Source organism: Desarmillaria tabescens (assembly GCF_030435595.1).
Source record: "Desarmillaria tabescens strain CCBAS 213 chromosome Unknown EV420scaffold_65, whole genome shotgun sequence".
Taxonomy (NCBI): Eukaryota; Fungi; Basidiomycota; class Agaricomycetes; order Agaricales; family Physalacriaceae; genus Desarmillaria; species Desarmillaria tabescens.
Genome location: NW_026848364.1, coordinates 13133 through 28619, shown reverse-complemented (window position 1 = coordinate 28619; position 15487 = coordinate 13133). Strand labels below are relative to the sequence as shown.

Here is a 15487-nt window from a genome sequence, read left to right as displayed (position 1 = left end):
GAGTGCATGGCGGCAGCTGTTGACGATGTTCGCAAGACTCATTGTGTGGAAGAGATAAACAGACGCATTTATCGTCGCTTACCTTTGTAACCTTCGAACGGGTAAGTGGTACTGTCATGCATTCACCAATTAGCCGCGTAATAACACGAATTCGCAGTAAACTGTTGACACTCACGCATATCTCAGTATGCTGGCTGCTTCCAGGTCTGGAGTAATGGGTGGATATCTGCTGGTGCCACGAATTCCCCACCTATCTCTGTATTATCGGTCTGCCGCTGCCCGTGAAACTCGTGTATTGTGACACTGCATATAAGAAGGCCGTTCCCTCGGTCTTATTATGCTTATGAAAGATTAGAGGAAACTTGAAATCGTTCGGTAGGAGAGCGCTGAGAGTGATATCCTAGTAGAACCGCCGCAGGTCAAAAGAGGCTGACGCATTGTGAGCAGAGAAATTCCTTACAAGGGTCATAAAATGGGCATGTTGGGCGTCTAATTTTTGACAATTTTCCAGATTTTACGGTCACTATGGCCTTGAGGTCGAGGAAGAAGAAACGAGCAGAACTCGGAGAGTGGTTGCAGTCAAAGTTGCATTTCAAATCCGGTCCGCTGTCCCGCCGTTTCCTTCGCTCGGATTACTCCGGCACAGAGCGACGACTATCTCAGCCTGCAATACACCAGACTTTTTACTAGAAAGGTCCTTGGGAATGAAGGTGAGTGAATGTGTACGAGAATTCCAACGCGACTGATTCGCAATTCAAAGTCGACGTGGCCATGTGAGCTCGAGGCTTCATACAACACCCGCTTAATCCTGGCTCTGCAGTGGCCCAGCAATCAAGAAATGTTTTATCGCAGTTTCTGTAGTCTTCGGTTAGCACAAGCTGAGTCACTCGAAGGTAATTGAGCCGATATACTGAACGCGCACTCATCCTAACTAAAACTTGGTCCGTAGTTCGTTGTCTGAATCCAGACCATAGAAACAGATGGCATCCGTTACTACTAATCGGTGTACTTCCTAGGTGAGCTGCGTCAAAGCATGAACAATCACCGTGCAAGAATTCTCTTCTGATGTGATACTAAGCGTTCAAGAGCCGATAGAGAGACTTGGGCCCGAGAACTTTGTCAGAGTTGCTGACAGCACTAGTAAGCAAAATGCAGGTAATGAATGCCAAGGCCGTTATTCACTGCTCTGGCCCTGGATACACTCTCGCTGAATAATATCCAGAGAAGGCTGCAATAAAAGAGACCATATGCAGACTCGACCGTTCGATATTCCTCGAACATGGCAGATCTCAAGATGGCTACGGTGATGTCGCTTTCTGGACGAATAGGTCTCATTACGGGTGGAGGGACTGGCATGTAAGCTCTACGATCCTCGGTCACCATTCACTATTAACCCTTTGACAGAGGATTCAGCATTGCCAAAGCCTTCGCTGCGAACGGAGCCAAGGTATATATTACCGGCCGAAGGTTGGACGTACTGGAGAAAGCCGCCGCGTCTGTCACTGGCGTCTCAGGATCTGTTGTCCCGTTAGTGATGATCCATCTCCAGAATGCTCGTTGTTAACACACATGCAGACTCCAGATGGACGTGACAAGTGAAAACAGCGTCAAAGCCGGCGCACAGTACATCGAAGGAATCGATGGCAAGCTCGATATCCTCGTCAACAAGTCGGTCTATGGTGCCCCTAGCTCCATTCCTCCGTACACTAAACTCTTCACAGTGCCGGATTTGCTGCGTCTCTCCGCGATCCAGACTTCATCGCGAAGCAACAAGCCACAGAGGATCCTTTTGAACCCGAAACCGTACAGAACTGGGCTGACATTTTTGCACTAAACACGATCGCCCCATTCTTTGTCGTACGTGCTTTCCAATCCCTTCTCATCAAAGGAGCGCATTCCCGCCCTCAAGGCACCTCAAGCGTCATCAACATCAGCAGTGTAGCAGCAAAGTTGAACACTCCGGGATCATTTGTATCTGTATGTACTTCGAAAATCCTTTCAAGCCTTGACCAATTCTATTTACTAGCTTGCATATGGTCCAACGAAAGCTGCTTTGAGCAAGCTCACCCTCGTTCTGGGAACAAATTTTGCTCAGAGGGATATCCCGATTCGTGTGAACGCGCTGGCTCCTGGCGTGTTTGCGTCACAACTGGTTGGCCCCGATCTTTTAGAGGCGATCAGGACCCAGCCTCTGCCTGGATTGGTCACGCCGATTCCTGCGAAGAGGCAGGGAACGTGAGTGGTATTTTTAGTGTTTGGATGTGATTGAACGTTCATTTGTGTTTGCAGAGAAGCTGAAATGGGGACGTCGGCGGTCTATTTGGCTGTGTCCGACTATACGAACGGAGCGATTTTGACCGTTGATGGCGGAATATCGCTGGTCAATCCCTAATTGTTAGAGTACCTGACGTATAACTTTCATGGCGTGATGGTGGCGGAAAAGGAAAACAAGTGTAATTCCATGACAGCCACCAGTCGACATTGTGTTGTGCTGGAAGATATCCTGATTAGTCAGCGAAGTGCTGCCTGTGCCATCGTTGGCGCCTCCGGAGTTCTTTATTGAACAGAGTTGAAAAAAAATATGTAGCATACCATTGGCTCCCAGTGGGAACGTATCAAATTTCTGACAACGAAGATACGAAAACCGAGAAGGTAGAAGCCCGTGGCGAAAGGATTCTTTCTTATTCCCACAGAAATTTCTTAGACAAGTCGAGAGTTGATACAGGACACAGAAAAGATATACAGGACATACCAGAGTCTTTTTCCAGTGTTTCACACACATCGGCCCTTCTTTCTCGATATTAACTGTTGTCCAGGGATGATTGGGGGAAATCGTTGCTTTCGCTCTCTTTGTTGGGACGCAGAGCTCTGCCATCTTCAATGGCATCACCGCATTTGATATTTTCTTCGTAATTGACGGTTACCATGACATCAAGACCAAAAGAAAAGAAAGAACATTTAGTGGAGGGGTGGTTGCAGGCAAGATCGTATTTCAAAATCCCGCCCGCTGTCCTGTCACCCCTTGCCATCATGGACTCCAGCCTCCAATGCCGGGCGACGACGACCTCAGCCTGCAATACATCCCAGTTAGCATTCACCAGCGAAATGACACGAACCGACCTCACGCACCTTCAAGTACCGAACTACTCGATCCAGCGCATTGGGTGGTACCAGAAGGCGTTTGCTTGGGACATAAGCACCAACAAGTGATACACTAATACCGACGGGGCTGCAGCTTGACCAGATGGGCAGTGAATGTGAGTTGTATCTGTCGTAAACGCGACTCCTAACGCGACTTACAGGGTTTGTTACCTCAAAATACCCTTGGAAACGTGATATGGCCTGAACAAGAACTCCAACCCGACTGACTCTCAATTTGAAGTTGTCATGGACATGTGAACTTGGAGTCTCGCACGACATCCGCTTAATCCTGGCTCTGCAGTGTCGATTAGTCCGTGTATGCGGATATCAAAAGGCCAAATACGAATCGGAGCTAGACTTCAGGCTTGCGATATTGAAGCGGCTACATGTATCACATCGGGCTAGGTAGGTACTTATCTTTTTGAGGTTGCACTTATACCCATGCGCGCTTCAAGCCTTCGCTCTGCACGCTGCCGGAAGTAAGTCATTGGAAGGTAATTGATCCAACATCCCGGACACACACTCATCCTGACTAAATCTTGGTCTGTAGCTTGCCCTTTAGTTCATTTATTCTTCTACCCTACTGGTCGAACCCGGACTATCGGAACAAATGCTCTAGTTGCAGCATCCGTTAATCGGCCCACCTCCCAGGCGATTCACGTAGAAGAGCGTTCAAGAAACGATAGGGAGCAACTGTGACGGAAACGCGCCTGGAGCCAACGTGTTCACACGAATCGGAATATCCCTCCCAGCAAAATTCGTTGCCAGAACAAGCGTGAGCTTATTCAAAGCAGATTTCGTTACGTTGTATGCGACCTAAACCAAGATTAGTGTAGAGCTGAAAAGAAAAGACATGGCCCATACAGATAACAGAGGGCTCGTCGAGTCCATCTTGGCCGTCGCACTACTGACATTGATGACACTGGACATGCCTTGGGGGCGGAACCGAGCTCCTTTGACGAGGGCTTGGAAAGTGCGTATGATGAAGAATGGGGCAATCATGTTGAGTGAAAATATATATCTGCCCAGTTTTGGACGGTTTCAAGTTCAAATGGATCTCGCCGTGAGCTTCTTCGCTATGAAGTCTGGGTCGTGAAGGGATCCTGCAAATCCTGCACTACAAAGACGTTAGAATACGGGTGAGGCGACCTGATGGCACCGTGGACGAACTTGTTAACAAGGATATCAAGTTTGCCGTCGATTCCTTCAATGTGCTTGGCCCCAGCCTTAACACCTTCATCATTAACATCCATCTGGATCCTGTAGGGGCATTAGAAACGAACACCATGAGGGAGAGACAGGCTATTTACGGAATAATAGATCCTGAGACGCCTGTAACTGATGCCGTAGCTTGCTCTAGTACATCCAGCCTACGCCCAGTGATATATACCTTCACCCCGTTTGCAGCAAAGGCTTTCGCAATCATGAATCCTCTGTCAGAGTCAATGATGAGTCGCAATCAAGAACCAAACTCCAGAGAACATACATTCCAGTTCCTCCATCTGTAACAAGTCCTACTCATCCAGAAAGCGACATCTCTGTAGTCACATGAAGCTCTGCCATGTTTGAGGAATGCCGAGTGGCCTCTGGACGTGACGCCTTTTATTCCAGTGCTCGTCGCCTAGATCTCATAATTACCTGGTCTTATTCAGCGAGGTCGTATCCCGACGTATGCGGGAAATGGTGGATTTACGTTGCAAAATGACCTGCCTTCCCTGATACCCATCAGCATTGTGACGAAAGTTCCTGTTCTCGGGGCAGCCATTATATCTACTGGCTCTTGTACATGTGTCGTGTCAGGCAGAGGTTCCCTTTCACATGTCATGCTCGTCGCGAAGAATTCACTCGAATACAGTGAAGGGGTGCAGGGATGGGCGCCATATGGGATGAGAGACCTTGAAATAGAAGACTATTGCGAACAAACACGTTTAATTGAGTAATTACAATATTGATTCCGTCGTCGCATACCTTCGTCACCAAATCTCATGAGTAAACTTCGAACAGGTAAGCGGTACAATGACGCGTCCTCCGATCAACGGCGTGGTAACACGAATTCGAGGCAAACTGTTGACAGACTAGCCCATATCTCGGTAAGCTGGTTGCTCCCGGGTCCAGTGCAGCAGATGTATATTTTCTGGTGCCAAGAATCCCCGATCTATCTCTGCACTATCGGTCTGCCGGTTCCAGTAAAACTCGTGTGATACGTTGCATATAAGATGGCCCCTTGTTTGTGTCCGAGAAGGCTCATCCACCACGCTTATGAATGATTAGAAGACAATCGTTCGGTAGGAGAGCGGTGAGGGTGATATCCTGGTAGAACCGAAGGTCAAAAGGGGCTCGTGCATTGCGAGTGAATTCTCTCTTCTTCAGAGAAATATAGCTTTCAGGTTGAGGAGGAAGAAACGAGCATAAGATGGGGGTTGCAGTCGAAGCTGCATTTCAAATTTGGTCCGCTATCCCGCTGCTTCCTACCTGCTCCGGCACAGAGCGACTCGGACGACTATCTCACCCTACAATACATCAGTTTCTCTGAATATCATGTTATCCATTCCTCCCAGCCTGCAGCCTTCTCTGACGAAACGCAAGACATGAACCGGCCTCTTACAGATTACTTCTTCAAGTCGGTTCAAATGTCAAACGATGCGTCTCTTCTTCGCTTTCTTTCGTTTTCCCGCCTCGACGTTGAACATGATTCAAATCGCCAATTGTGCCCCCCACGCAGGGCAGCCCACCCCATCTTCAGGACACGGATCTGCCGTGCCCTGCGATGGCCCACCGCTTCATAAGTTTGTCGAGTTGACCTTTGGTATAGTCGTACTGAAGCCATTATCAAAATATGGAAAAGTGAACGTTTCGAAGCTTTACATTGGTTTTTCGCGCGACTTGGGGGAGTAGAAGGTCAACACCGAAGGGAAGGCCGGGTTCGTTCAGGTCTTTCTTAATGGCCTTGATCTGCCAACCTAGGTGTCATCACGGAAGAATACAGGTATCCACCTGTTGCCGCAACATAGTGGATGTGTATCCATGTCCCCCAATCACTCCTAAGCCCCCCGCATTAGAAATAGCAGCAGCTAACTCTGGCCCAGCGGCTACATTCATTCCAGCTAGAAATACCGGGTGCTTGATGCCAAAGAGTTCTGTAATGGGTGTCGATATGACTGCCATACGTATATGAGGGAGAAGGGAAGAAGCAGATGATGGTTCGGCGCTGAGCGTCTACGGTTCAAGAACGTGTTTTTTTTCGATTCTCCGGCACGTTAACAGGCGGACAGGGTCATGAACCAAATTGAATACGGCAAGGTAAGCATCCTTCAACACTTTGGCAGCTCCGAAAACCGACAGACACAGAAGGGGTAGGAGGGCCGGTCACCCTTTGAACGACACTTGATAGCATCTGATTCTGATAAAGCCCCACTCACAATAATAGAACGCTGGCCAGAACGGGCGAAACCAGAAATCAGACGTTTCCTTTTCTTCTCCGTCATTACAGAATAATTGGTTTTGTAGCGATGAATTGAGGGATGTTCAACGGTACGCAGTCATATATACTGAGGCGGAAAGGAAAGGAAAGCGATCGACAAGTCGTAGTTTCTCACGTGGTGGCGGTGCCCTTCCCGCTTCGGGAATCCGCGGGTTTAGCGCTGGCTCTTGTTCCAGCTCTCATCCCATTAGTTCCCTCATCCAGCATGTTGCTTCCAACAGCGCTCTTTGAATTACCTTTGACAGCAAAAAACGTCTAGTATTTGCGAGGCATGATCGCAACCGAGACTATATTGCTAGTGACAGAACCGAGCGCAGCGTGCTCGTAATGAGTGTGGGAAGTTAACTGGCACATCTTCAGAACGGACGTCTCGCTGCGGTACCCAATCCATGCTCGGAGCAGAGCCAACGAACCTGGAGTTATGAAACTTTGCTGGACGTTTTTTTTCGTTCCGTGGTCAGGACTGGGTGTTTGATGCATCTGCTGTCATTGTTCGCCCCCCAAAAGGGCGTCTTATCTACAGAGCGCAGCGCAAAAATAGCAAAAAGCTCTCAGATGGGGCCCATTGCAACGGCCGTGGATGCTCGGCCAGTGTGTTTGCTGTGCATTATTCATGACAGGAATGAGTGAAAAGGGCTGAGGTCGTAGCACACATTTTCTCCCACTGCTTTCTCTCATTGTACCAATTCCTCCCTCGATGTCTCTCAATCAAATCGCTGAAGTTACTATTACAAAGACACCGAATAGAGCCAGCTCACTTGCTCGCCACATACATGGCTGGTCCTGGCAGTCGGTACGCATTCTCTATTTCTCGGTGTGCGCCTAGCCGATGAACAACTTTTAGTTTCCAATTGTAATGGGGACGGGCGCTGTCTTCGTGACTCTCTCTGAATTGAAAGAGCATCCTAGTTGGTTGACGTCGGTAGAAACCGGGTTCTGGTCTTTGAACATGGCCATTTTCCTACTGAACGTCATTGCACTGTCAGTCCAAGCGCTCGGTGCGTTATGATTTGTGGGTCGAACATATAGCAAATACTAATGGTAATCTCAGAGTTCCCTCACCGAGCTTGGCGTCTGCTGCAAGATCCGGTGGAAGGGCTTTTCCCTCCGATGATGGTGCGTCATACACTATGGACTGTCCACAACCAATAAGCGTTACTCAGGCGCTATCGTTTGCTACGATCATCATCGGGACAATCAACTACGCAGTCATTAATGGACCCGCCAGCGGCAACGTCGTGTATGTCTTATTTTGGTGAGCAGATATCTAGACGACTCGAGCTCGAGTTTGACATCTTCCAGGATTTACGTGGGCTTGTCTCTGACGACTTGTTTCCCAATGCTCATGATCTGGTTCAATCAACCTCACGACATACTGCGCTTCACACCCAGTTATGCTTTTTTAGTAAGATGACTTCCTTAAAAATCTCTTGACCCTCTAACATGTAAACCGCAGGTGTTTCCTCTGGTATTGCGCTTTCTCTGTCGCCCAGATATGCTGTTGACCAGTCATCATTTGTTTAGATGCTTACTGGGGTTGTCGCATTCAATGTTCTGAGGGTTATGGACCCTTCGGACCCCAGAGCATTGGGAGTATTGTTTATCGGGTACTTTTTCCAAGGTAAGCTTTATATGCCTCCTAATTTTTTGTCTAATCTCTGCGCTAGGCCTCGGGTTCTTCATGACCTTCTTCTATATTGGCATTTATCTGTTGCGGTAAATTGGAAAACACATGCAAAACTATCACAACTGACTTGAGCATCCTAGACTTGTCATGGTATGCATCAGCATTATAGCGGTATTGCTTTGGCTCAGCGACTGTATAGACGGGCTTTCTCAAAGGATACCAGGCCAGTAGTACCTTTGTTGTTTGCGGCCCTCCAGGTTACACTGCCCTTTCTTTAATCAACTTAGCCGATCACGCTAGTGCTATGTAAGCCGACCCGGTTCCCCTTCTTCTGTCTCACGATCGCTGATTGCTTGAAGTCTACCGGCGCATGGCATCATATCCAATGCTGTCGGGGAGATTTGGTATGCTGCAAGTGTGATGGCAGCCCTCTTACTCTATGGTTTGGCCGTCTTCCTCTTCCTCCTTGGGATTATACCGTACTGGTTCAAGCTCCACAAAAGATTGGACGAGATATTAGGATGTGAGTACTCATATCTGTCACGCGATAAAATGCTAATGCAATGGCCCCGGAAAAGGCTGGGCTCTGACATTTCCAAATGGTGAGTGGTTTTCATTTCTGTCGTGCTGCGTTCTTATGATGTCTTCCAGCGGGATGGATCTCCACTACAGGTGTACTCGGGAAAATCTTGAATATTCAAGGTCTATTCATTGTCCACGTTGTCATGGCCATCCTTCTTTTTCTCACTTGGTTGGTCTTGATCGTCCTGACCGTCAAGGCGATTTGGAAGGGCCTCATCTTCAACGCAAAAGATGAAGATGTTCTCAAGGACTACATTTTTACTGTGGATGAGAAGGTTACTGCTGACAACCACTCGGATGCTGGAACTTTGGTTTGAACCGTATTATTTCTGGACCACACATTCTTGGGCTCTTTCGGAAACAGATACATATACCACGCTTTGATAACAGATATATGCTTAGACCTTCATTTCTTGGATAGATTCATACATAGATTGTGCATAGCGGATATTTATAGAGCATTGTAATTCCTTATAGAATATCTCTTCTGGTGAATTGTTGGAGTCGCTGAAGACTAAACCGCTGCCTGGCTTGGTAGCTCCTGTACCGGCAGGAAGACATGGAACGTGAGTGTCTTTATTACTGTGGTACTTAGAGGTGATTTAATCTGACTTACTAGCGATGCCGAAATGGGGATGGCGGCGGTGTACTTGGCGGCTTCAGATTATACGAATGGAGCAATCTTGGGAGTTGACGGTGGAATTACATTGGTGAATCCCTGATGGTCTGGTTACACTACGTATATCCTACCTCGTCTTAGTGGAGGACAGATGACGTTTTTCAGTTGTGAATTTGCTCGAGTCAGAAATACAGTCGTTATTCGAGGTGTGCCGCTTCGTTTTGAGATCAGCAAGCTTGAAGAGACGCAAGGGTTTCCACTTTCTTGGTTTTCAAATCTTCGTTGTCAGAATTTTGGTACGTCCCTACTGGAAGCCAATGGTATGTTACATATATTTTTCAACTCTGTTCAACAAAGAACTCGGGAAGCGCCAACGATGGCACAGGCAGCACCTCGCTCACTCCAATCAGGATATCTTGCAGGACAACACCGTGTCGACCGGTGACCGCAATCCCCGCGAGAAGTGTGAAGGTTATCCTGGACGGTGGTGGTGTTTGAAAATGAAAACAAATTTAATTCCATGAAAGTTCCACGTCAGATAATCCGACAATCAGGGATTGACCAGCGATATGCCACCATCAATGGTCAAAATTGCTTGGAAGGGATTGGATATTGATTTGACTCCTGCTAGATTGACGGCTCCTCACTTTCGAGTGTCGTGAACGATCGCAAGATCCACTGCCAGGGACTTGCTATGTGTCAGGTTCTATGTCGTACCTTGCCGTTCCATTAAGAGCTACTTGTCTCCATACAGTAGAATGTCCCAGAGTCGTCGAATTCAAAAGAGCAGTGACACATAGCCAGACTGGTCATTGCGATTTCACAGTTTCGTATCTCTCTCCTAGAAAGAACTCATCCAAGTTTCATCCGGCTCTTCAAGGATTAACCAATGCTATCCCACCATCAACACTCAAAATCGCTCCGTTCGTATAGTCAGATACCGCTGAATAGATCGCCGCCATTCCCATCTCCGCATCACTACCAAGAGTCAAATCAATATCCAATCCCCCTCCATGTACTGAACATACTCACGTCCCTGGTCTCCCCATGAGTATGGAAGCCCCAGATCCAGGCAATGGCTCCGCATTGAACATACTCATAACCTCAGGAGTAATCATTTCCGACAGAAACAAGCCGGGCTCGAGCGCGTTCACCCGAATAGGGATACCTCTCCCAGCAAAGCTCGTCCCCAAAACGAGGGTGAGCTTTTCCAAGGCTGCTTTCGTCGCGCCGTACGCCAACTATAAGCAAAGTTAGAACCGAGTCAAGTTTGAAAGAAACGGTAGAGTACGTACGCAGCCCACCTTCATTGGTGGGCTTATCTTTGCCGCCGGGCTGCTAATGTTGATGACGCTCGATTTCCCTTGAGGGCGAGAATGTGCTCCTTTGATGAGGAGGGACTGGAAGGCACGGACGACAAAGAACGGCGCGATGGTGTTTAGGGCGAAGATGTCCATCCAATTCTGTACTGTCTCTGGTTCAAATGGATCTGATGCTGCGAGCTTCTTCGCATCGAAGTCTGGATCGCGGGAGGAACTGAACACGGCACTGCAAAGGGATTCGCGTGCGAAAGACGGACTATAATGATACTATCGACGAACTTGTTAACGAGGATATCGAGCTTGCCGTCGATTCCTTCAATGTATTGTGCGCCAGCCTTGACACTTTCTTCATCTATCACATTCATCCGGAGTCTGTGTACATGTTAGCCATGAATATGCTAGAGAGAGGACGATCACTAACGGGACAATAGATCCTGAGACGCCAGCCTGAATTACAGATGCGGCTGCTCTCTCCAACACTTCCAGCCTTCGGCCAGTGATGTATACTTTTGCACCGTTGGCAGCGAAGGCTTTGGCAATCATAAATCCTCTGTTGAAGAATCAACCACGAGTCATAATTGAGAATCTCAATGCTTACATGCCAGTCCCTCCGCCTGTAACGAGGCCTACTCGTCCAGAAAGCGACATCGCCGTAGCTACATTCAAAAGATCTGCCATGGTTGGGGAATACTGAACAATCGAGTCTACATGGTCTCTTTTATAGCAGCATTCTTTGGTATTATTCAGCAGAACTTCGACATTGAACATTGCCCGCGTTCCGCCAGTAGTCAGCAACTGTGACAAAGTTTCTCGGGCTCAATGCTCCCTATTGGTTCTTGAACGCTCTTCCACGCGAATCGCCTGGGAGGTGGGCCGATTAACGAATGCTGCAACTAGGGCATTTGTTCCGACAAACAGCGATGACGACGGTGGCTGGTGTCGGCATTTGAAATTCAAGTTTGACCGCAACCGCCATCATCAACCTTCACTGGATGCTCGTTCCTTTCTTTCACCGCCTCAAAACTACGGTAACCATCGAATTTGAAGACTACAAGATGACAGAGATTTGACCATTGAAGAGCACGAACAACGAACGATAAGACTTTTGGCGACGGCTAACATTGAGGCCGGGGGGAAGGATGGCGCGCAAAATACGGTAGTCCATACGTACCTCTTTTTTTGTGTCCTACATCAATTATCTGGAAGACACATATAGATACTTCTCTGAGAAGAAGAAAGAATCTATTCGCAACGTGTTAGACTCCTTCGACTTGGAACACCGGATTCACTGGGAGTCTGGGACGTCGCTTTCGACAGTCTTCTATCTAACGATTGGTTTTCAATGCTTCAACGACATAGTGGCAGAGCATCTTTGAATGAAACCAAGGTCAAGGTCGTCTCAGTATGGCGTCTGCGTCTGCATCACCAGTCTTTCGCCGCATTCGAGTGAACTGCCCACGAAGACCTTTTCTACGCTATGTGTCGAATGGAATGAAATATCACTGCGGAGGTTCGTTTGCTTGATACAACGTGCGTCCAAGAGCTGCTGTCTTGTTATCCGTTACTAGCAAGAATACTAGCGCTCAGCTGACACTCATGTTTATCCTGCCTTCTGACCTCAACGGGTGCCCGTTATTTTGCCTCTTACTATCGTTGAACAGATAGATAATCGACACCGTGACGGATCCTTTCAAGATCATCAGCCCGAGCGTCACGAATTCCTCGGTTACTCCGTATCCTTGACGATAGCCTTTTCGCACGAGGACGCAGGCGAGTGTGGTGGTAGTAAGGTCGACGTGCTTCTCTATGTAGATATCGAATTCTGTGATAGCGCGTTCGACGTTTATAAAGAGTGGACGTTGCTTCTAGCAAAGAATCGTGGATGTTGGACTATAAGATCACCTCCTCCCGTGAGTGGAATTTTGCTGCTTCCGACATGACAGCATGGCTGCTACAACCGTTGACCGTGGAGGGAAGTAAGCTTCCTGGTCTGAATCTGATCAGTGTCTTCCGCGCTGTCTGGTAGCCTGACGGCAAATAAAGTGTCTCTGGTTCAAGTCTTCCTTTTTGCCAATGGCTGGCAGGGATATACTCTGGACTAGCTGAATGACTGACCGCTAATCACTTTTTTTTTTTGAGTGTCGCCCTTGCCGCTCCATTAGGGTTAGGGTTAGGTCGCGATTTCACAGCATGGGTATCTTTCCCCTAGAAAGAACTCATCCGATTTCATTCAAAGATCAGGCTCTTCAAGGATTAACCAACGCCACCCCACCATCAACACTCAAAATCGCCCCGTTCGTATAGTCAGATACCGCCAAATAGATCGCCGTCATTCCCATCTCCGCCTCGCTAACAAGAGTCAAATCAGTATCCAATCCCCTCCATATACTGAACATACTCACGTTCCTGGTCTCCTCGCGGGTATGGGAGCCCCAAACCCAGGCAATGGCTCCGCATTGATCATACTCATAACCTCAGGAGTGGCCATTTCCGATGGAAACAAGCCAGGTTCGAGCGCGTTCACTCGGATCGGGATTCCCCTCCCGGCAAAGCTCGTCCCCAGAACAAGAGTGAGCTTTTCCAAGGCTGCTTTCGTCGGGCCGTACCCCAGCTAATAAACCAGGTTAGAACCGAGGCAAGCTTGAAGGGAATGGTAGGGGCACGTACGCAGCCCACCTTCACTGGTGTATTTATCTTTGCCCCCGCGCTGCTAACGTTGATGACGCTCGACGTTCCTTGAGGGCGGGAATATGCTCCTTTGATGAGAAGGGATTGGAAGGCACGGACGACGAAGAACGGCGCGATGGTGTTTAGCGCGAAGATGTCCATCCAATTCTGTACCGTCTCGGGTTCAAATGGATCTGACGCTGCGAGTTTCTTCTCGGCAAAGTTTGGGTCGCGAAGGGAGCCACCAAACCCAGCACTGCAAAAAGATTAGCTTATGGAAGAAGGGGATTAAGGATACCATGGACAAACTTGTTGACAAGGATATCGAGCCTGCCATCGATTCCTTCAATAAGCTTTGCGCCAGCCTTGACGCTTTCTTCATCTGTCACATTCATCTGGAGTCTGTGTACGTGTTAGCCATGAATATGTAGAGAAAGGACGATCACTGACGGAACAATGGATCCTGGGATGCCTGTGATTGATGCCGCAGCTTTTTCCAGCACATCCGACCTTCGCCCTGTGATGTATACTTTCGCACCGTTTGCAGCGAAGGCTTTGGCAATCATAAATCCTCTGTTGAAGAATCAGCACACGTGTCATAATCGAGAAACCCAATGCTTACATCCCTGTTCCTCCGCCTGTAACAAGGCCTACTCGTCCAGAAAGCGACATCGCCGTAGCTACATTCAAGAGATCTGCCATGTTCGGGGGGAACTGAACAATCGAGTCTGCATGGCCTCTTTTAACGCAGCATTCTTTGGTATTATTCAGCAGGACTTCGACAACGTTGCCCGCGTTCCGCCAGTAGTCAGCAACTGTGACAAAGTTTCTCGGGCTCAATGCTCCCTATCGGTTCTTGAACGCTCTTCCACGCGAATCGCCTGGGAGGTGGGCCGATTAACGGATACTGCAACCAGGGCATTTGTTCCGATAGTCCGGATTCGACTAGCAGGGTAAAAGAATAAATGAACTAACGGGTAAGCTACAAACTAAGCTTCAGTCAGGATGAGTGTGTGTCGGAAATATTGGATCAGTTACCTTGCAATGGCTCACTTCCGGCGGCGTGCAGAGCTAAGGCCTGAAACACGCATGAGTATAACTGAAACGCGAAGAAGATCAATGCCACCTAGTCCGATGTGATACATGCAGCCACCTCAATATCGCAAGCGTGAAGTCCAGCTCGCATTCGTATTTGGCCTCTTTACATCCACATCCACGGACTAACCGACACCACAAAGTCATGATTGGGCGGATATGGTGCGAGACTCCGAGCGCATATGGCCATGACGACGTGGAATGAACAGTCAGTCGTGTCGGAGTTCTTGTTCAGATGAGCACAACCCAATGCGCTGGATCCAAATAGTTCGGTACTTGTAGGAGGTCAGTTCATGTCTTCTCGCTAGTGAATGTTGCTAGCTGGGAATGAACGGAGAACACGGGAAATCGATGTATTGCAAGCGGAGGTGGTCGTCGCCCGGCATTGGAGGATGATGGCAGGTAAGAAGGGGTGACGGGACAGCGGGCCGGATGTGAAATATAACTTTGACTGCAACCCAGCCCGTTTCTTTCTCTTAAGCCTCAAAGCCACGAGGACCTTCGAATCTGAAGAAACTATCAAGCAAACAGGGCCCAAGGGCTGAACGGAACAGAACGCAGCAGCTACCTAACCAAGAGCACGAAAGCAGCGGTCTTCGATAAGTATGGCTAACATTGAGAAAGAGGGCGCGATGGTGCCCGAAACGTTGGGGAAAATTATGGTGTGTCTCGTACATAATTATTCTGCGTTCTATGTCAAATTTTCTCCCGATTTTCATAAGAATTTTCTCTGGGAAGAAGAGAGAATCCGTTCGCAATGTGTGAGCCTCTGGTCTTACTAGGGCGTCCTCTTCGACGGGCTCATCCATGAGCCGATAAATAGGATCATAGCTCTGAGAATAAGAGTTTTCTTCACAGTGCTGAAGGCATGAGGCAACGTAGGCGGTCTTTTTCGACATGAATTCATCATGCACCGCACACGTCGTTCTGGTTGAGTAGGCAAAGCCGTGTCA

At 48.4% G+C, this 15487-nt stretch overlaps 6 protein-coding genes across 6 annotated transcripts; 2 read left to right on the top strand and 4 right to left on the bottom strand.

The window, feature by feature from the left end:
- Nucleotides 1-1279: 1279 nt before the first annotated feature.
- On the top strand, nt 1280-2392 carry EV420DRAFT_1278378 (uncharacterized protein; the record flags this gene model as incomplete). The annotated part of the gene is made up of 6 exons (XM_060468083.1): nt 1280-1356; nt 1405-1527; nt 1576-1668; nt 1722-1971; nt 2027-2235; nt 2290-2392. The coding sequence occupies 6 exons, from the start codon at nt 1280-1282 to the stop codon at nt 2390-2392; spliced, it is 855 nt and encodes a 284-aa protein (XP_060324218.1).
- A 1613-nt stretch (nt 2393-4005) lies between these two features.
- EV420DRAFT_1578570 (uncharacterized protein) lies at nt 4006-4735 on the bottom strand (the record flags this gene model as incomplete). The annotated part of the gene is made up of 4 exons (XM_060474570.1): nt 4676-4735; nt 4452-4574; nt 4312-4401; nt 4006-4162 (listed from the first exon to the last, which is right to left on the bottom strand). Coding segments are annotated over exons 1-4 (399 nt in total), but the record flags the coding sequence as incomplete, so codon positions are not given.
- A 1091-nt stretch (nt 4736-5826) lies between these two features.
- EV420DRAFT_1341046 (2-nitropropane dioxygenase) lies at nt 5827-6306 on the bottom strand (the record flags this gene model as incomplete). The annotated part of the gene is made up of 3 exons (XM_060468931.1): nt 5827-5958; nt 6007-6093; nt 6136-6306. The coding sequence occupies 3 exons, from the start codon at nt 6304-6306 to the stop codon at nt 5881-5883; spliced, it is 336 nt and encodes a 111-aa protein (XP_060324216.1). The 3' UTR covers nt 5827-5880.
- Nucleotides 6307-7211: 905 nt separating this feature from the next.
- On the top strand, nt 7212-9189 carry EV420DRAFT_1078496 (voltage-dependent anion channel). The gene is made up of 13 exons (XM_060465698.1): nt 7212-7415; nt 7467-7620; nt 7674-7738; nt 7786-7877; nt 7925-8027; nt 8079-8090; nt 8147-8243; nt 8290-8338; nt 8390-8399; nt 8449-8555; nt 8609-8772; nt 8828-8851; nt 8901-9189. Exons 1-13 carry the CDS (start codon nt 7320-7322, stop codon nt 9146-9148), a joined length of 1221 nt encoding a protein of 406 aa, XP_060324215.1. The 5' UTR covers nt 7212-7319; the 3' UTR covers nt 9149-9189.
- A 1136-nt stretch (nt 9190-10325) lies between these two features.
- Nucleotides 10326-11450, bottom strand: EV420DRAFT_1649709 (short-chain dehydrogenase; the record flags this gene model as incomplete). Its single annotated transcript, XM_060478349.1, has 6 exons — nt 10326-10428; nt 10483-10691; nt 10746-10998; nt 11052-11144; nt 11194-11322; nt 11371-11450. The coding sequence occupies 6 exons, from the start codon at nt 11448-11450 to the stop codon at nt 10326-10328; spliced, it is 867 nt and encodes a 288-aa protein (XP_060324214.1).
- A 1568-nt stretch (nt 11451-13018) lies between these two features.
- On the bottom strand, nt 13019-14141 carry EV420DRAFT_1649708 (short-chain dehydrogenase; the record flags this gene model as incomplete). The annotated part of the gene is made up of 6 exons (XM_060478348.1): nt 13019-13121; nt 13175-13383; nt 13440-13695; nt 13749-13841; nt 13890-14012; nt 14062-14141. The coding sequence occupies 6 exons, from the start codon at nt 14139-14141 to the stop codon at nt 13019-13021; spliced, it is 864 nt and encodes a 287-aa protein (XP_060324213.1).
- Nucleotides 14142-15487: the final 1346 nt, after the last annotated feature.